This window comes from Pollicipes pollicipes, unplaced genomic scaffold, assembly GCF_011947565.3.
Source record: "Pollicipes pollicipes isolate AB1234 unplaced genomic scaffold, Ppol_2.1 Scaffold_6686;HRSCAF=7923_pilon_pilon_pilon, whole genome shotgun sequence".
NCBI classification, from domain to species: Eukaryota; Metazoa; Arthropoda; class Thecostraca; order Pollicipedomorpha; family Pollicipedidae; genus Pollicipes; species Pollicipes pollicipes.
The window spans coordinates 8,448,617-8,468,795 of record NW_023596921.1 but is presented as its reverse complement, the minus strand read 5'-3'; the positions used below and the strand labels follow the sequence as shown (position 1 = coordinate 8,468,795).

At 56.0% G+C, this 20,179-nt stretch overlaps 2 protein-coding genes across 2 annotated transcripts in view; both read right to left on the bottom strand.

Annotated features, from left to right (window-relative positions):
• On the bottom strand, nt 1-9,584 carry LOC119107342 (tyrosine-protein phosphatase 99A-like). Its single transcript, XM_037230768.1, has 10 exons — nt 9,316-9,584; nt 8,740-9,008; nt 4,655-4,935; nt 4,137-4,348; nt 3,292-3,417; nt 2,370-2,539; nt 1,411-1,699; nt 786-1,084; nt 350-475; nt 1-157 (listed from the first exon to the last, which is right to left on the bottom strand). The coding sequence occupies exons 1-10, from the start codon at nt 9,388-9,390 to the stop codon at nt 73-75; spliced, it is 1,932 nt and encodes a 643-aa protein (XP_037086663.1). The 5' UTR covers nt 9,391-9,584; the 3' UTR covers nt 1-72.
• A 1,526-nt stretch (nt 9,585-11,110) lies between these two features.
• LOC119107400 (receptor-type tyrosine-protein phosphatase F) overlaps nt 11,111-20,179 on the bottom strand; it is a 36,434-nt gene continuing 27,365 nt past the window's right edge. Inside the window, exons 2-7 of the mRNA XM_037230833.1 lie at nt 19,648-19,983; nt 13,528-13,651; nt 12,907-13,091; nt 12,209-12,402; nt 11,657-11,771; nt 11,111-11,313 (exon numbers count right to left, since the gene is read on the bottom strand). Coding sequence (XP_037086728.1) covers nt 11,111-11,313; nt 11,657-11,771; nt 12,209-12,402; nt 12,907-13,091; nt 13,528-13,651; nt 19,648-19,983 — 1,157 coding nt within the window. The remainder of the gene's footprint in view (nt 11,314-11,656; nt 11,772-12,208; nt 12,403-12,906; nt 13,092-13,527; nt 13,652-19,647; nt 19,984-20,179) is intronic.

The following is a 20,179-nucleotide window of genomic DNA, read 5'->3' as shown; positions in this document are numbered from 1 at the left end:
TGCCGCCGAAGCGGTCCACCACCAGGCACGGCCCGTTCTGGTACTCCAGGTGCCACTGCTGCACCACCTGGATCAAGTCGAATACGCGCACGATGGGGCTGCAATTCTCCGGCCAGCTGGAGCACTGGATGATGCGCACTGCCAGCTCGTACTCATCCTGCCGGCAGAAACACCAGCGTCATCATCCATGGAGCCGGAGTTTCAAAACGGGGCCGGCCCTCTGACGAAAATGTTTGAGACGGTGCCACCGCCCGAGCTGCCAGCCGATATGATCACACAACGCCAGAAAATCGAACCGTCAGCGACGCTAAGAGGCCATGCCATTCGGCAGCCAGCGCTTCGATCGTACCGTTTGCGACTGGAGCGTGAAGTCGCGCAGCACGTACGGCCCGCTCTGCGCTTCGGCGATAAAGCGCACCCGGAACTGGTCGGCTTCAATGTCGTCGTGCTCCATCGGCCAAAAGATGCAGTACTCCTGCAACGATGATCAGAGGCGTCACGAGGTCCCGGAGGGTTATAGTGGCGCAACACGTGGGCATCATAACAGCAAAACACTACCCTCACAACTCGCTGTCGAGACAACACAACATCATCCGGGGTCCAGTCACCTATGAATGAAAACTTTCCCTGACGCGAGAAAAACTAAGCACGGCGACAGCCAACACTCACTGCTGCCATTGTCCGTGACTACCGAGCATACCCACCAAGGTGCAACGAGCTGTCCGAACAATCTCGCACTGCGGGGACCCTCCACCATGCCACTGGCTCCATTCTGTATCACTGACCTGATCATCAACCGGACTGAGGAGGACATCGTTTGCGCGTTGTGGTCCCACACCATCTGCCAGAAGGCGGTGACGGTGGCGGCCAGCGGGTGCTGCGTCACCACAAACTCGTCCAGCTTGCTGAAGCCGGGCAGCCAGCTGGCGTTGATGTAGTCGGAGCACTCGACGCCGGAGCGTGGACTCAGCCGCACTCGACTCGCCTCGGTCGACACCAGGTCCGGACGCCGGTTCTTCGGCACGTTCAGCTGGTGGTGCGCCGACGCGATGCTCTTGTTGGTCGGCTGGTCGTAGTTGATCAGCTGAAGCCACGGTCGGGGTTTGTTGGCGGTGCGGATATTACCTTGGTCGTGATGTAAACATGAGCTGGCATTCAGAGGCGCGCCGTCGATCGGGCTGCCCATAGAAATAGTCTACACCATGTTTCGAGTTTCTCCCACGACACAGCTTCAATGCACCTACCCACAGCGTATGGCTTCAGATGCATCGCAAGGACATATTTAAGTGCACAACACGTACAATACATGAACTGCACTGCCGGTGATGCAGCGGCCAGGCGTGATTACCAATGATGACTCCTTTGAAGCTGCATCAACAAGCCGCGAACCTAGCTTCACCTCTTGCCCACCTTGAACTGCCTGTCGAGGTTGTACCAGGGGTAGATGTCCTGCTCAGTGGTCTGCAAGTTGTGCAGGTAGCGGCGCAGGAAGGTGCTGTGGATGTCCGTCTCGCCGCTCTCCACCAGCTCCAGCAGAGCGTCGTGCAGGAAGATGTACTGCTCTTCGGTCTGCACCAGGAAGTTGCGCTGCGTCCGGATGTGCTTCAGGAAGCCGAAGACGTTCAGCTCGCCCTTCGCCCGGATCATCCGCATCATAGAGTCCAGGACGATGTAGGTACCGGTCCGACCCACGCCAGCGCTGCCGCCACATGGGACCGACCGTCTTAGGGTGACTGTCCCTGGGTCATAGCTAACGTGGCGCAACGTACGCATCTGTGCGTTAAAGCAATGCATGAAATATGCGTGCGCAAAGCACAATTAAGACGTCGCCTTTACGGCAGATGAAATACTACCTTTATAAAACAGCGTACGGGACATTAACTGCCAATTAGGCCCGGGTGTTAGGGCGCGCAGGTGTACACAGTCATAACATATCTCTCTTTTATGATCCAACGCACCCAAGAGGGTGATGTAATGAACGTTTAGTCCTTTCATTAAACTCTGCTTGTAAGGAAAGAGGAAAGTAAGACAAGTAAGGCAAATAGGAAGAGGAAGAGTGGACGGGAGAGGCAGAGGAGAGAGAGAAGAGAGAGAGAGAGAGAGAGAAAGAGAGAGAGAGAGAGAGAGAGAAGAGATAGAGAGAGAGGAGAAGGAGAGAGAGTATAGAGAGTAGAGAGAGAGAGAGAGAGAGAGAGAGAGAGAGGAGGAGAGAAGAGAGAGAGAGAGAGAGAGAGAGAGAGAGAGAGAGCAGAGAGAGAGATGCACACACACACACACACACACACACACACACACACACACACACACACACACAGACATATACATAAGAAGTCCATAACAAGAGGCCGTACACCGGACCTCCCGCTGACCTGCAGTGCACCACGATCGGGCCGGCCCCCTCCGGATTGGCGGCGGCCGATTTCCTGACGAAGCTGAGGATCGGCAGCGGGCTCTGCGGGATGCCGTGGTCCGGCCAGCTCGTGTAGTGGTACTGGTAGATGACGCGCTCCGTGGCGCCGCGGCTACGCTTCTTGTCCAGCTGCACAGAACCAGACGGTCGGTGAGAGGCCGCTGCGCGAATTACACGCGGAAGGAGACCGACAACAAGAGACAACATACGAGTCATTGCTGTCAATATGATCCTGGGCCGGCAACGGTTTTTCGGCAGCGGGATATGTTTAGCTAAGCTGCAGCCTCTAAATCCGAGCAGTTTTAGCTCTATTTCTTCCGTCTTGTCGGTGGCATCGAACTGCCATACTTTATGCAAGGCAGCTGAATGTCAAATGTTTCCCAATTGCTGTAAATAACCCAGCTGGTTGACTTCCACAACGGAGACCAGCTCGATTCGGTCACGGATCCATGCATGTGCAAACGTATCAATGCGGCGAGAACATGTGTCTTCCCCTTGGCATGGCGAGAGGAGAAGCGGTCTGAATCCAAAACGACATACGACACGTACCCACGGCACACGGCGTACATTGAAACAACAGACGACCGCCGGATGATACGGGATCTCTGACCCTCTGCAAGCTGCACAGTAATTTACAGCTGTGTACCGGGAGGTATCCGACAAGCCGGATGACGGACCCCGGCTGATATGAGTGCCACTCGGGGTCAGGAGCCTGGGTCTCGAGAGCATTGGTACAGACAACCGGAATTCCATGTGCTTAACTAATACGGTCGTTTGAGACTGAATACGATGTCTGGCGTTATGCACGAGTACGCTCTGCAGTGCTGTCAGCGATTCATTTTAGTTTTCCACGACGAGCAGTTCATGTTCGGGGTACTAACCTGCAGATGCCGTATGCGGAATTTCCTGATGGTGTATGTGGCCATGACATTCTGACCCAGCGCGGTGACCTGAATGTCGCCGTAGGCTTCCTTGCCTTCTTGGGGCCAGTAGAGGTCACACTTTTTCTGCAAGGAAACAGAGATATCGTTTTTGGTAGCGGTAGACTTTTGGAGCATGCCGACTCCCGGTCCCACCCCAATATTTCACGATCAGTATTAGGGTAATGACGCACGAAAATAACAACATAAAGGTCTTTAAAACTTCTGAAACCCATTAATCGAATAAACAGTGCATCTTATCTGAAAAGAAGCACTCACGTCTTAGATAAAAATAGGACGCCCAGGTCGACGAGATGCCATTCACCACTGCTGGTTTGCGCGCACCCATGCGACACTAAAGCCCCTGCATGCGTGGTTTGACCGGCCATTCCACGGCACGCCGCGATTGGTTGATCGGCCACTGGTCTGACCTGCAAGTACAGAGGGTATACCCCCCTCCCCCCTTGATGACGACTTGCGTCACCTGACGGGTCGTGACCTGACGCCGCATGCGTGAAGGGGACCAGGCCTGGCGCGCCACCGCTGGCGACCACGTGCGGGGCGCACCTGTCTGACGAGGCGTGAGTGGTTGTCCGAATTCCAATGCGAGACGTTTTTGCATCCTGTGTACGGTGAAAGCGGTCGCCATTCGTCGTGACAATCAACAAGCACTTAAGTTTTTACCGCGCGAACTTCGAGCGGGCTATTCGGTGTCAATGAAGCTAGCCTGCCGATGTGATAGGAGCTCCGACAGCATGGGCTGGTGACGAGCTCATGCTTGGCCAGCAGCCGACAGGCAGGCTTACCCGTCCTCGCTCCATCAGGTTGGTAATCATGACGACGATGTGCACGTCTTGCTCCCAGACCATGCGCCAGAAGCAGTCGAACGTCTCCGGCAGTGGGCCCTGGGTGCCGATGTAGGCGCGCGGCTTATGGTAGCCGTCGATGAAGTTGGCGTTGACGTAGTCCGCCTTCTTCTGGGGACTCGTCGGTTGAAGAGGAACCATCGTGTGGTCGTCTGGGGCGAACGAAAGATATCGGTGATGTCATCGTAAAAAAATTATCCTTTGGTCTTGAACATTCAGTAAATTAATATGCACAGTCCGTAACTGCAAAAGGCGCCTGACTAACGTTCCCTAATAACATTTTAAGAACAGCACAATTGAATAACTAGCCTTTCGCATCCTTGCATCCTGGCAGTCATGTCCTGCGTGCACCGGGAGGACATGGCAGGACATGACATCTCCAGCGTCACAACAAAAAAAAGTGAGGCAGAAGCTCCCATCTACGGGCGTTTACCGAAAACCTCTGCGCGCTCACTCACAGGCTACAATGTTAAGGTATCTGTTCTTGTGCTTGTTTTCTGGCTGCTGGCTGAGCTCGGACGTGTGGCCGTCCAGCAGCGTCTGGGCCTGGATCGCCTCGTACTCCTTGCTGAAGCCGATGTCGCCGTCGGCGTGCAGACGCGTCACGTGCTTGGGGAAGAGGTGGACGGGGGTGGCGCCCGCTGGCCCGTCCGGAGAGTCGGACTCCCAGTCGGTGGAGAGCGTCGACATGGCCTTGTGCGGGTCATCCAGGTAGTTGTAAGACGCTTGGAAATACTTCCTGCGAGGTGGAGATGGACCCGAGCGGTAATGACGGATTCGACATAGGTCCGCTGTCTGTTGTTTGTGGTCTTTAGCTGGTGATTTGTCGTTATCAATGCGATCATCTTCAAAAGTATTCATCTGAACACCAGCGCGCTTGAGTGATGAAGTTGGCATGCGAGCGACAGTAATAGCTTTTTAAGAGTCGGATGATGATTGAATGCAGAATATGAATGCATGCCTGCAATTGATGGTCGGGATAGTTGGAGCCGACGGAGATCAAAGGTCACAGAGATGCCGTCACGTGATAAGAGCAACGATTTCACGGCCCGTCACACAAATCAGCGACGCTGCCTGGTTCGAGAATCGAGCACCAGCGATGCGCCGATACCGTTCACATCACGCGTCACGGCACCGGCGGAGCAGACACGGCCGAGACTCCGCCGACGTCACAGCACCGGCGGAGCAGACACGGCCGAGGCTCCACTGACGTCACAGCACCGGCGGAGCGGACACGGCCGAGACTCCGCCGACGTCACAGCACCGGCGGAGCAGACACGGCCGAGGCTCCACTGACGTCACAGCACCGGCGGAGCAGACTCGGCCGAGGCTCCGCCGACGTCACAGCACCGGCGGAGCAGACACGGCCGAGGCTCCACTGACGTCACAGCTCCGGCGGAGCAGACTCGGCCGAGGCTCCGCCGACGTCACAGCACCGGCGGAGCAACAGACAGGCCGGCAGACTCCGCCGACGTCACAGCACCGGCGGAGCAGACTCAGCCGAGGCTCCGCCGACGTCACAGCACCGGCGGAGCAGACTCGGCCGAGGCTCCGCCGACGTCACAGCACCGGCGGAGCAGACTCGGCCGAGGCTCCGCCGACGTCACAGCACACGGCGGAGCAGACTCGGCCGAGGCTCCACCAATGTCACAGCACCGGCGGAGCAGGCTCGGCCGAGGCTCCGCCGACGTCACAGCACCGGCGGAGCAGACACGGCCGGCGAGATTCCGCCGACGTCACAGCACCGGCGTAGCAGACACAGCCGAGGCTCCACTGACGTCATAGCACCGGCGGAGCAGACCCGGCCGATGCTCCGCCGACGTCACAGCACCGGCGGAGCAGACACGGCCGAGGCTCCACTGACGTCACAGCACCGGCGGAGCGGACACGGCCGAGGCTCCGCCGACGTCACAGCACCGGCGGAGCAGACTCGGCCGAGGCTCCGCCGACATCACAGCACCGGCGGAGCAGACTTGGCCGAGGCTCCGCCGACATCACAGCACCGGCGGAGCGGACTCGGCCCAAGCTCCGTCGACGTCACAGCACCGGCGGAGCAGACACGACCGAGGCTCCACCGACCTCACAGCACCGGCAGAGTAGACACGACCGAGGCTCCACTGACGTCACAGCACCGGCGGAGCAGACTCAGCCGAGGCTCCACAGACATCACAGCACCGGCGGAGCAGACTCGGCCGAGGCTCCACCAAAGCCACAACACTGGCGGAGCAGACTCGGCCGAGGCTCCGCTGACGTCACGGCATCCGGTGCGAGTGGCGCACTGGTCCGACAGACACCGCTCTTTCCGCACCAACAGCAAATGCAGGACCCATTACATTATTCAAATGCGGCTCATTCATGTGCAGATTTATCCGTCGAATGCCGCCACTCGGCCAGGTATTGGCGGATGCGCAGGGCCTGATTCGTTTGCCGCCAGATTTAGCATTCATGCTGGGTAAAGATTCGAACCGTCAGATAGGCGCAGGGTATCGTCCGAATGAAAATAACAGCCCCACGAAATCAGAATTTCCAGGGCGTATAGCAGAACCAATTGAGCTCAGAGCCAAAGTAGGTTGCAAGAATGCAAAGGTTTTCAAGCTCATCCTCAGTATTTACTTTCCCCGAGATTTTGCCCGAAATGGACGGAGAAGGATGTATGCTATTCATCCCACTACCAGACCACCTCATACCTTTGGAAGTTCGAAGCTAAGGGCAGATGCCTGCGGCTACGCCGTAAAGCACCAAATACTATCTCAAGATGATGTTTGGTTCCTAGTCAGTGGTTAGGCATCACACACGCACACACGCAAGCACACACACACACCACACACACCACACCACACACACACACACACCACACACACACACACACACACACCACACACACACACACACACACACACACACACACACACACACACACACACACACACACACACACACACACACACACACACACACACACACACACACACACACACACACATACACACACACACACACACACACACACACACACACACACACAACACACAACACACATATATATTATATATATATATATATATATATATATATATATATATATATATATAACCAATCAACTATTCGGACATATTCAGAACAAGACCGCTGGGTGCCCAAGACAGCGGATTTACAAGACTGGATATCATGCTTCCGCACATATAGTAAGTTCCGCATGTACATCGTGCATGGATGATGTCATGCCTGGTCAGGGCGCGAATAATCGCCGCAGTTGACGCGTCCTTAAAGCTAAATTATCTTTTGTCAGATGCCTTTTCTTTTATGAAAATAACACTACTAATATTACACATTTATATCACCAACAGCGGGGGCGCAACTTGGGCGAGGGGGGGGGGGGCAGAAAGGGAAGTTGGCCTCCCAGGGTATATTTCTCCACCCCCTCCCCCATTTTTCGGAGACCTCATTTTCTCAACCTAAAAGCATTGAAGCTACCCGTAGAGTGCGAAAGTTTAGATAAAGGAGACCCCCATAACTGAGCTAGAGAATGATAAATAGGTTCAGAAGAGCCTTTGCTACATCAAGATACCCGTTTCCTGTCAATGCTATAGATCAGAGCCCAATGTCACGTTAAGGGGCTCATTTGCTGCCTCGGGAGACCCCGTTACAAGCTACGCGGCCTCTGTTCTGGGTAAGGAGGCACCCTGTACATTCAGGAGGCCCACTCTGGAACATCAGACCCGTTTCATGCATCAAATGGTATTGGTTCCAGACTGGAATGCCTTGCTGTGAGATAGCGATGCTCGTTGGTCGGATTGGGAGACCCCTTCGTGATTCGGAAACATCCTGCTCCGTGTTAGGAGTCCCTCTAAATATTGGGAGGCCGTGCACTGGAACAGGAAATCCTGCTTTGGGCTAGCGGGGCCCTTTCCTGGATGCCAAGAAAGCCTCCATTCGTGACTTTGTAGCCGCCCACGCCTATTCACTCGGAGATGATACAAGAAACGGTTCAATAGCGGGGCAAATGTCCTTGGAAGTAAGTCTATAGAATAGCCTCCATCGAATACCACACTGCGCAGGAGGCACCCCTGTCAGGAGGCCCGATTTGATCCAGGAGGCCCCTGGAAAATCCTGCTCCAACTCAAAATCTGTAGCACCGCCCCTGAACACTAATACGTAAAATATGATTGCTGAAAATTCTCCAAAAGCACGTAAAAATCTGCCTATGCTGCTCTCTATTCTCGTTGCATCATAGCATCATAAAACAGTTATTCTCAGGCTTGCTCATCCTACACTGCCACTCCTAGCGCTGTGTTCCGCGTCCTCTGCTGTTTTTCACCTTGGTTCTTACATTGATTCACTATGCCTAGTCAAAAAATCCCGCAATGCCTTATGCCGCTCATACCAGCATAAGATAGAGGTTTGGGTGCTCATCTCCAGAATTGCCCATCCAAATTATATCGATCAGCTCCTAAACACCAGGGTGCCCGTTCCCAGATACAACAGCACCTGCTCTCCTGACCCACAGACCGCCCAGCGCAGCTGTCTCTGCAGCGCCACTGACCTCCAGACGAGTAGCGCCAGCACGGCCAGCAGCAGCGCCAGCACGGCGCACACCACGCCGGCCACCATGCCGGAGCCGAGCTCCCAGGCGGCGGGCCGCTCGCGCTGGCGGCGCAGATACTGCACGCGCTCGCAGTCCGGCTGCAGCAGCACCTTGCGCGGCTCAGAGCTGCGGCCGACGTACAGCGTACTGGCGTTGAAGCGCGACTTGGTAACACCACGTACGCGCACCTCGTACATGGTGTTGGCCGTCAGATTGGCGAGCAGGACCTGCGGGCAGCGGAAGTTTCTTTGGACTTCGGCACAAACGTGGCGAAATAAGGTGCGCAGCTGCAAAACAACTTGGCACCGCTTTGCGCCTCGAACACAGTCAACTTGGCGGCAGATATTGTCACGCCTCGCTTCATACATATCTAAACGGCAAATGTTAGTGAGATGAAGAGAATCAGGCTAAGCAGGAAAGCAATCAGGAAGTTTGTGTAGCTGAGGCATTGTTTGGTGAACGAGTTCGCTGCCGTCAGCTCCCGATAGGTGGCGCGCCTCTCTCGCGTGTCACGGCGCCGTGTCTGCCACCCACCTTCTCCTGTTCGATGCTAAACGAGGTGGGAATGGTGGCCTCCTGGAACTCGTTGTCGTACTCGCTGCGGTACATGACGTGGTAGAAGTCGATGGAGCCGTGCACCTGCTGCGGCCGGCGCCACTGCAGGAAGACTGAGGTGTCCGCCTGGCACGAGGCGTTGGTGATGACCGGCGCGCCCGGGCCGCCCACGTCCGTGCGGAACGTCAGCCGCTCCGAGCGCTCGCCCTCATGCTTCCCGGTCTTGGCGTGCAGCCACACCGTGTACCGGGTGTACGGAGCTGTGGAGGAAGATGTGGAGCCGGTGAGCGACACCGTGTGCTGGGTGTACGGAGCTGTGGAGGAAGATGTGGAGCCGGTGAGCGACACCGTGTGCTGGGTGTACGGAGCTGTGGAGGAAGATGTGGAGCCGGTGAGCGACACCGTGTGCTGGGTGTACGGAGCTGTGGAGGAAGATGTGGAGCCGGTGAGCGACACCGTGTGCTGGGTGTACGGAGCTGTGGAGGAAGATGTGGAGCCGGTGAGCGACACCGTGTGCTGGGTGTACGGAGCTGTGGAGGAAGATGTGGAGCCGGTGAGCGACACCGTGTGCTGGGTGTACGGAGCTGTGGAGGAAGATGTGGAGCCGGTGAGCGACACCGTGTGCTGGGTGTACGGAGCTGTGGAGGAAGATGTGGAGCCGGTGAGCGACACCGTGTGCTGGGTGTACGGAGCTGTGGAGGAAGATGTGGAGCCGGCGAGCCACACCGTGTGCTGGGTGTACGGAGCTGTGGAGGAAGATGTGGAGCCGGTGAGCGACACCGTGTGCTGGGTGTGCGGAGCTGTGCGGGAAGATGTGGAGCCGGCGAGCCACACCGCGTGCTCAGTGTGCAGAGCTGTGCGGGAAGATGTGGAGCCGGCGAGCCACACCGTGTGCTGGGTGTGCGGAGCTGTGGAGGAAGATGTGGAGCCGGTGAGCCACACCGTGTGCTGGGTGTGCGGAGCTGTGCGGGAAGATGTGGAGCCGGCGAGCCACATCGTGTGCTGGGTGTGCGGAGCTGTGGTATCCAATGGAGCCTTACTAATTTGAGCTTGCACGCTGCTGCAGGGTAATATGAGTGTCTATTCACTCCGCGTTTGACGTATAATAATACATTGCGACCGAAATGAATTTTCTAGTGGAACAGATCCCTCCAAGTGCATGATGACGAGGAAATGCTCCGTCTTAGCTGGTGCAACTGGGGTAAGATCTAGAGACCTATGCATTATACAAGAGGCCCATCTGGTTTTAAGGTTTCACACAATGATGGCTTTTAATTGGAGATGGAGGCAAACAATATCCAGGTTTACCATTTTGATGATTTTATCACGAAATCATGATTTAAAAAAGATAACACAAATATCGGATTTGCGCTGCTTCCCTCCTATCATACACTTACGAGTTTGAAATGCATTTGATAATCAACATCACATGCTAGCGCTAGGGTTCCAGTCTGACGAATACTCCTAGCGGCCTGAACAGAACAAGCTAACTGCAAATTCAGGCTCATGACTCATATACAGCCCATCAGCCGCGAGCGCGCCGAACTCTCCACCATAGCCGCTAAATTGGAGCAGCCACTGATCATGGGCCTGGCCTCAGAAACTGTCGCCGAGCACCAGCGGCGGATACGGCGAACCGTCACAGGCGAAACACAGGCGGACACGGCGAACCACTGACCTAGCCCCGTCACAAGCGACTGACCTAGCCCGCCACAGGCGGCTGACCTAAGCCCCGTCACAAGCGACTGACCTAGCCCCGCCACAGGCGACTTACCTAGTCCGTCAGATTGTACGTCATGTCGGGGAGCGCCTGACGGATGATCCTGTTGTCGGTGATGCTGCGGTTGGCGCGGTCGAACTCGAAGTAGAGGTAGTAGCCGACGATGACGCCGTTGGGACGGGCCGGCTGTCGCCAGGAGAGCAGCGCCCAGGTGTCGCCGACGAGGAGGTGACGCAGCTGCCCCGGCCGGCCCGGCACTGCCACGCCGCAAGGGAACGACGTCTCACACTGGGCACGCGGCGCGGGCGGCCGAACACGCGGGCTCTGCCGCCCGCTAGTCTAGGCTGCATCGGACACGGCCAGGACAACTTAGCTGGGATCCAGGCGGAGGTACGTCAGCGCCGTTATGGCGCAAATACAACGTGACTATAAATGGAATGACTACATCCGTAAACACACAAATGAACGTCACAAAAATGCCAGCGACCAATTCCAATTAGCACAACCATCCTGAACATTGACATGCACAGCTTACAAAACAAATGCCACGTTGCTGAAGCGCGATACGGTTTCAGCCTAAGTGCGCTCCTGCCTTCTTACCGCCTTCCTCCGTTGTCTCTCGGACGACCGTGTAAGGTCCGAGTCCGACCATGTTCTTCACCCGGATTCGGATCAGATACTCTGTGTACGGCGTCAGGCCTTCGATTACGTAACTCTGCGGGCGGTGGGGAGGTACGTTAGCGAGTGACAGGAAGCCAAAGGCCTCATGCTGGTGGCAAATGCCCGGCCGAGTCCGTGCCAGCGAAGTGACGTTTTGCGCAGGGTGCGTTCCAAACATGGATCCCAGAGACGTTGTGAGAACAGATGCCAACGTCGCCGGTTGAAGCAGGCGGGATCGATAAGTTATGCTTGTCATACAAATTTGAGCTCGCGTCGGCCTGAATTTCGGCGATAAACATGGACCCGGCAGCGACGAATTTCGAATCACACGTAACTTCACATCCCAGTGAACATCGGTCTCTGGGGCGTCTCGATGTCTGGTCGAGCTCGACTACGTGTTCGATGAATAGAAAGCAGCCACGTCGGCACTGGCAGCAGCGAGAGGCCGCCGCAGCACAGTGCGGACCGCCGCCAGCGGCAGCTCGCACTGACCGTCGTTTCGTTAGCGTTGCCCGACAGGTCGATCTTGCTCCATTCGGCAGTCGGCCGGTCACGTGGTCGGTACGAGATCACGTGACCGATGAACTCGCCGTTCATGGTGGAGGCATCGGGCGGCCTCCAGACCACCTCTATGGCGTCGGGCCCCGGGCTCAGGGTCTGGATGACCGTGGGCTTGCCACTGGGATCTGTCGGAATGGCGGTGGGAGCGGGTTTTGAAATAGAACACGAACCCCTGGAGGAAAGCGATGAGCTGCAGTGATCACTGGTTATCTGGGGCCTTTCATGCATCGGCTTACTTTGCTTCAAAGTAAATTGGACGGTCTGATGAGGTTAGGTTCTGGCATGTAAGGTATAGTTCATGTTATTAGAGATATGCAGAAAGCAGTGTCGAATCTCGAGCAGGTGCTGAGGCGATTTGTGCTGAGGCAATCGCGGTGTTAGCATTTTTGGGGCCTTACCTGTCGAAGAGTTGAATAGTTTGATTCTGATAAAAATCAGTTTTCTCATAAAAAGACAGGTTTATCTATTCATTGCCAAATAGCAACCGAGCGTTATGTTCCAAACGTTTCTGTGACATTTCAGTCCAGCGTTCGGATGTCTTGGACGTCGGCATTCTCAGAAGCTTCCGTCAGCATTCGCGACACTAGCTAATACGACAATCACCGGCTGCTGGTGGAGCGGTCACTCACGTTCTCGGTGCGTGACCATGGGGTATGAGGGCTCGCTGGGCTCGCTCCTGCCCACCCTGTTGACGGAGAACACTCGGAAGCTGTAGGCGGTGAACGGCAGCAGGTCGGTGACGTTGAACATGGTGGTGATGGCTGGAATCTCCAGCTCATGCGTCTGGTCCCAAGGACCCAGCGGATCAAATACCCTGAAAAAACGCACGTAACATCCGTAAAACCGGGGCTCGCGATCTAATCGTATGGTTCTGAAGCACAGACAATGGTTTGCCGAGCTGGCTTAGGCTCTAACCATCAAAGATTTCAGGTATGATGGATGTACGACGTCAACTTGCAGATTATTACGTCATCTTCAGACGTGCTTCGTAAGCAGCACGGCCATATACGCGAGATGGAATAGCCATATATTATTGTACTATGCAGAGGCCTATTGTGTATGGTAAACATGCATCACACATGCATTGTAAGCAGCACGGTAAAATAAATGCAATGAAACTGATAACAAGTTGCAACACTATGCGATCGTCTCAAGACGTGACGTACCGAATTGGGCAGCATCAGTGTCTTTGGTACACTTATCCGTCTATTTGGACACATCACCGTCTGACCTTCTCCGGCCTGACGTACCTCTTCTGCAGGACATAGCTGAGCGGCGGCGTGTCCGTCTCCGAGTAGCGGGGCGCCCAGGAGAGCTCCGCCGAGCGCGAGGTGAACCCCACCACGAGGGGCCGCTGCGGCGCCGGCGGCACGTCTGCGGCAGGGCGCCAGGATACGGTATCAGTCACCGGGGCGGGCGGCATGCAGGGAAGCGCGCGTCGACACGGCCTGGACCCGCACTGCGTGCACGGCTGGACTGGCCGCGAGAGGCGGCACGTCTGCCGGCCCGCTGCCGCGCGGAACGCACCGTCGCAGGGCCGAGGCGCCCGCCCGCCGAGCTGCTGGTAGGACATCGTGAATGGACATGTGACACAATGTCCAGCTCGGGCGGTATGATTCGGCCGCAGGTGTCCCCCGGCTCGGCCGCGAGGTCAGCCCCATCCGGCCAGCCAGCCGCCGATGCGCGACTCACGAGTCAAGGTTAACCCGACTCGGCCAGCCCGCGGCCGATGCGCGACTCAGAGTCAAGGTTAACCCGACTCGGCCAGCCCGCGACCGATGCACGACTCAGAGTCAAGGTTAACCCGACTCTGCCAGCCCACCGCCCACGCAAGGCTCAGTCAAGGTCTGCCGGCTCTGCCAGCCCGCGGCCGATGCGCGACTCAGAGTCAAGATCCTCCCGACTCAGCCTCGCAGACGCGCGGGCCCTAACCGGAGGCTTATCCGCGGACACCGCCGGCCGGTCCAGCGGCCATTAATACTGCGGACAGGCGGGCGCGTGCACCGAAGGTCCTCCGCCGCCGGTGCAATCCTCTTACCACTCGCACCGGGGGCCCCGCCGAGAGCGCGCCCTTTGGTTCGGCGCGCAGCCGTCTCCAGGCGGCCATTCGGCTTTGGTTATCAGCCGCCCCCCGCGGGCGCGAGGCATGTGAGTGTGCGTACCACCGCCAGTGATTGTGAGTTATGGTAGGCTGGTGCCACACAGGCAGCTCAGATACTGCTGTCACAGGACACGAGGCAGTGCATGTGCAAGGTGGGGGCTCATTTACATTGGTCCAACTGCACTAAAATATGGGACCATAATGCATCGAAAGTGCAAGTTTATAAATACACTGAAAGCCCGTTCAAGTCCTTTGCAAACATAATCACCATGATATTAATCACGAACGTATGACCATGAAAAAGAGAAGAGCAGTCATCACAAATGAATGCAAGGGACTAGTATCACTGTGCATGATAATGAACAGCGGACTTGGTTAGCTCGGAGCATGAATTGACATTTTAACATGTTTACCTTAGGCTCAAAAATGTTGGCGAGAGCTGCCACCAGCACAAGCATCACTTCAAGCTGGGTCGCATCTAGGCCGGGCCTACTTCAAGCTCAACTGCTGCCATAAGGACACGTTGTGTGGTGGTCAGCCAGAGAGCATATGTTTTCCAAATCCCAAACAAATACGCCCCATTGCGCTATTGCTGGGCTTTGGCGCTATTGCCACTATTGAAATTTAGCTCCTGCCCTGAAGTGTTGGTCTGTGGGAATTCACTAGTCCGTAATGAACTGAATAATGCCGTAACAACGAGAATAATGAATGCCAAAAAAAGTCTTAATAACACATCGAAAGCTCTAATTATCCATAAAGCCGCAAGTTGCCACAGGTGGACAGATCCAAATCCAATTTTGACGTGCAAATAGTATGTGTTGGTAGTGATGAGCAGGCAGTCCGATAGCAGGGCTCCGTGAAAATCCCTATTTGAGCTTGAAAATGTGAGCTAATAGGGATGATTTCGAGAGGATAGTTCTGCAATTAGAATGTGACGCCAATCTGGATGCACAAGTGTGTGGTCCAATCACGACATCAAGGATAATGCTCTCCGTTCACTTCTGAGTGGCACTCTGCACACATCTTGACGTTTCGTTTATTGTTTGTACCGAGGACGGACGTGATATCGATCCGCACTAACGAGCTTGACGATATCCCACGGTCACAAATGGGAGCATTCAACACATCCTAAGCCGCTAACCCGTGTACTCGATCGCATACCGCTGTTATGCCGCGACGATACGGGCCATGGGACGTCATGGTATGCAACTTCCGGCTGGTCGTGCAAAGGCCCCAGAAGAACTGTGGGCGAGGCTCAGTTAACATTTTACACGGTGTTTCTTTGTCGTTTCGTCAGGCTGCGCGGCTTCTTTAAGCGAGCCGCGCGTCGGTCAGCGCGGAGCCAACCTGCATGTGTGAGAGGCGACCATTATCAGGAGATACGCACTGCAGCAGTCTGAGCCTGCGGAGCGAGCCGTGATTGACAAGATCTGGCATCGCGCTGTCGTCCCTGAAGTGTTATGGACGAGGTATCTTTCGCACTCTAAGTGGCAAACTTGGCCGTCACCCTCTGGAAAGAGTGCTACCCGTCACGTGATGACAAAAGTTCCGGCGTCTGGACAGCTCCGATGACGCAAATCGAATTAATCAACGGACAACGGCGACGGAAGAAGAGTTATACTCTCCAAATATCCAGCAAAATAAGACTCGCCCAGTGTGAAACAGGGAAAATACGAGTGACACACAATGCACCAAGAAGCCGAGCTCAGTATTAGAAAAGTCACACAAATAAAAAGGTCACAAAATCAGGAGTGTGGCTTCTTATTGAGTTAAATGGCTTTATCCTCCCCCCGCCCTCTCCCCTTCAACATGGGCCTCGGGCCCTGAAAATAGACCGGGCCAAATTCACGACGAAACCATTTTGCTGGTGCATTTTGGGGCAGATTTCGCCATTTTGTCACTGTTTAGCCCCCGCGAACTCATTTTGGGAAACTACGCCCTTGATCGCATCAATCCAGCTTTAAATTGCTCGCAAACTTTCTTCGTGCCACAAGCATCATGCAACTGAATGCACTTCCCACAATTTGTAACGTTGGAAGTAAACGCACATAGCTTTTCTTACGGGGATAAAACACAGCCAGAGACATGTTTTTGATTTAGCTTAGGAAAAACGTACCACGACCTCTCGGCTGTCTAAAGGCGGGTAACTTAAGCGAAAATTACACCCATCCAACATGTGCAAAACAGTGCATTACACAGCTAGCACCGGAACCGTAAAACCACTAACTAAAGCTAAACAAAGCCAGCGGGAAGCATTTTACGTTCTTCAGCAGCGAACCAATGACAACAATTTCGTGTGCGACTTCTATCCTGTTTATGCGACGTTGTCAGTGGCCGAACGACTCGGATATATCCCAAAGGAGATTTGACGCAAGCCGAGAGCTGAACCAAATTTGGTGCGATGGCTTTACGATGTCGTAACGGAGGAGATGGCCCCGCCCGGACCTGGCCGTTTTTATGTCAGATACTCAGACTGTAGCGGGGGCTCTGGCAAAAAGTGACAGATGCGTTTGGCGCCATATGCAGCATAACAAAGCGGACCTGCAGGCGCTACATTAGGCCTATGTGCTTGGAAGAGAACACAGCTTCTGTGCACAAATCAACGCCATCATATTTTTATCCACAAAGACAAAAGTATAGATTTCGCTGGGTATGAGCAGAGACATGCTTTGTGGAGCCTGAGAACCCAACAATTTAATATTTTGGCGTTGGGCCTGTAGCCACGCGTGAAAAGGACATCGAAAAGTTCAAAGTTACTGTTGGAGCCGTCTCCAAACATTTTTGGGAAGTTGTGTCCTGAGATGATCATATTAGCGGCCCCTAACAGGAACGACAGAAGAATGCTCTTCGCTATTGCTGACGCAAAAATTCCCGAAATAGCACGATGCTGCCTTGTTATCCCACAGACGCCCGAGTCACACGTGTCGCCCCTATTAGGCGAGATTACAAGGGATTCGCAGTGATTGATCACATGCATAACCTTTCAGCGCACGCCTTTATCCCAGGGCTGGCAGCCGGGCGCTATTCCTGCTAAAAGGCTCGTATAGTCGGTGACGGAACGTCTCTCCGAAACCGACGCGAGCACACATCTTGCCGCGAAGGACCGAAAGAAGCGCGTGGCCGTGGTTCCCGCACACACACACACCTGTAAACTGGTCATGAAAGCTGTCATGAATGTGCGTCGAACATATGATCGCGGACATGCGACCAGTCTTCGTGATCTCCCAGCCATACACACGCGGGCTCACCCCTCACCCCCACCAACCAGCTCCGTGCCGGGGCGCGAGTGGAGGACGCGCCACGGCAGCCAACCCGCGCGCCTCCGCCGGCCGGCCGCCGCCAGCGACAGCCGCGCCCAGATGCCGCATTCGGCGCCGGCGTGTTTCCCGCATTCGGTGCGGTTGTACAGGTGTAGGCGCCACCTGCGCCGCCGCCGGGGCGCCCGGGCACGTGACGCCCCACGGCGCCGTGCGCCCCTGACACGGCTCGGGCGGGCGGCGCCGGAGACCGTGTATTACCGGCGCGGCGGCGGCGGCGGCGGCGGCGGCGGCGGCAGCGGCGGCGCAGGCGGGCGCCAGGAATGCACGCCACGCGGGCGGAGGAGGGGGGGGGGGGAGGGGGGTCGGCCGTCGGCTGTTCTCTTCCGGGTCCTCCGCGTCGGTGCATTCCGGCCTGTCGGGAGGCCTTTCCGCCCTGTCATCGCGCCAAGTCTCCATGCGTGTTTACATTGTCGCTGGCGGTACCTCTGTCGGTGAGCTGGATCCTGGGCAGGTCAGGCCGGGGACAGAGTAAGGTCATGTAGTTAAGTAAAGTCATGGCAGCAGCAGTAAAGTCATGTAGTTATTTGTATTTGTAGTATTGGGTGTATTTTCAGCGCTCGGCCTCCGAGGCTGGGACCTATCTGATTCGATTCGTTGCTGCAACTAGAACACAAACGCAATGCCCATAAGCTGCGGTGCACCACACCTAGGTGAGACGAGTCACCTTTTTTGGCCGCAAAATCGCCCACACTCAGTGCGGTAACGCCACAAGGGCGCACAAGTGCGCATACCACCAGATGTGAGCTCGTGGCGCAAGCGGAGGGCGCAGGCGTGCCACGACACCCGCCGCAGCGTTCCAGACGCAGGTTTTCACGGAATCGGGGCAAAACGTGACTCATCAATGCCCCCCTCCCCGCCCACCGCGCAGGCGAGCATAGAATCGACGCGATGCGAAGTGAAAATCGCCTATTTGACCTTCTCAGCTGTATAGTATAGGGGCTGTCAGGAACAAAGCCTTGGCGGCGAACATTCGGTGAGTGAAACGACAAACTCAAACTCCCTTCTGCTGAAATCAGCACCATGAGGAAGCCGTGCCATGCAGACACCACTCCGCGCGTTGCATCCGGCGATATAGGCGGTGCGCGGTTTCAGCCCATTACACTAGGGAAACTGTTTATCTGGACCCCCTCGAGCCTCAGAACTGACATCCCTGTGCAGGTCTTAAGCATCACTTTACATGCAGGCATGCCCTGCTCCGCACCGTCCGATGTAGCCGTCCGGGCTCGGCTACATGAATGTGATATTCAGGTTGCTGCCGCTCAGAGCCATCAGACTGATTTGCTGCTTAGCCTGCCTTGGAATCGCCGCCCGCGCGCCCCAGCTTCCTGCTGGGTATGCACATCAAGTTCACAAGCCGGGGTTCGCATGTATGTTAGCCAATGGCAATTCCTCTCGTGGAGATATGTCAATATTATACGTGACCGGTTACGCCACGAGATGCCTCAAGGGGCAGATAGCCGGCATTTTTATACCCGTGGAGGTGAATCACGTATTGCGCAAGATTAATACAACCTGCGCTTTTTACATATCACAATAGGTATTTATTCCCATGCACTTTAGATGTAACAATGTATACGCCAACAAACACAATTTATGGCTGGCGGCTGGTGTCAACACCCTTGGCACGTGGGACATAGTGTCATTCTGTCTAGTTGTTCCGCAATGGCAAACACCTTTTCAGCGATCATCTTAACACGTCCGCATCACCATAGAGACACTGTAACCAGTCTTCACATGATGTACATGATTCCGAAGGTGGACTACCTCTTATTACCCTTACCCTAGCTTCCTGCCACAAACAAGTGGCGATGGTAAGCCATCGCCTCAATGACTAAAACTGCTGAGGCTATTTTCCCTCATGATGTTCAGGCCGCCGACCGCTCGGACACATTTCATACCCCCCCCCCCATGCTGCCACACCTGGAGGTCACGCCGCCGCCGCCACTCACCTTCGACGACCACGGTGACGGCCTGCGTGGCAGGCGCATCGTTGACGGTGCACTCATAGACGCCGGCGTCGGCGGCGCGGACTGGGTAGATCTGCAGCTGGAACGTGGGCAGCACGAGCCGGGCGCGCTCCTCGGAGCGGCTGATGGTGCCGTCCGGGCCGTAGCGGGCCACCGTCAGCGGCTCCTGCGCGCCCCGGCCGCCGCCGCCGCCGCCGCCGCCGCCGCCACAGCCGCGACACCGCCAGGTCACCGTCGCTCGGCCGACCGCCTCCGAATGACGCGGACACGAGAGCGTCAGGTTCGAGCCCGCCAGCACTGTCTTCGTGTTGCCCCCGGCTGCAACGGAGCGAGGCACGCGTCAGCAGGGAGGGAATGGAGAGCAGGGCAGGTCAGACGGTGGAATCATGCCGGCAATACGCGGCAGTCGCGACCTCGGAGTGCAGCCGGGTCATGACGCATGCCTCGCGGCGGTCGGTAGGAGTGCCGTGCAGGAGGGCCAGATATTTTCGGGCTGACCACGCTGACAGACACT

Coding starts and splice junctions, on each gene's coding strand:
- LOC119107342 (XM_037230768.1), bottom strand. CDS start 9,390: ATGTACCGCAGCGAGTACGACAACGAGTTCCAGGAGGCCACCATTCCC. Junction 4,349..4,654: donor ATACCTTAACATTGTAGCCT/GTGAGTGAGCGC, acceptor CGTTCGCCCCAG/ACGACCACACGATGGTTCCT. Junction 1,700..2,369: donor CCGATCGTGGTGCACTGCAG/GTCAGCGGGAGG, acceptor ATGTGGCGGCAG/CGCTGGCGTGGGTCGGACCG.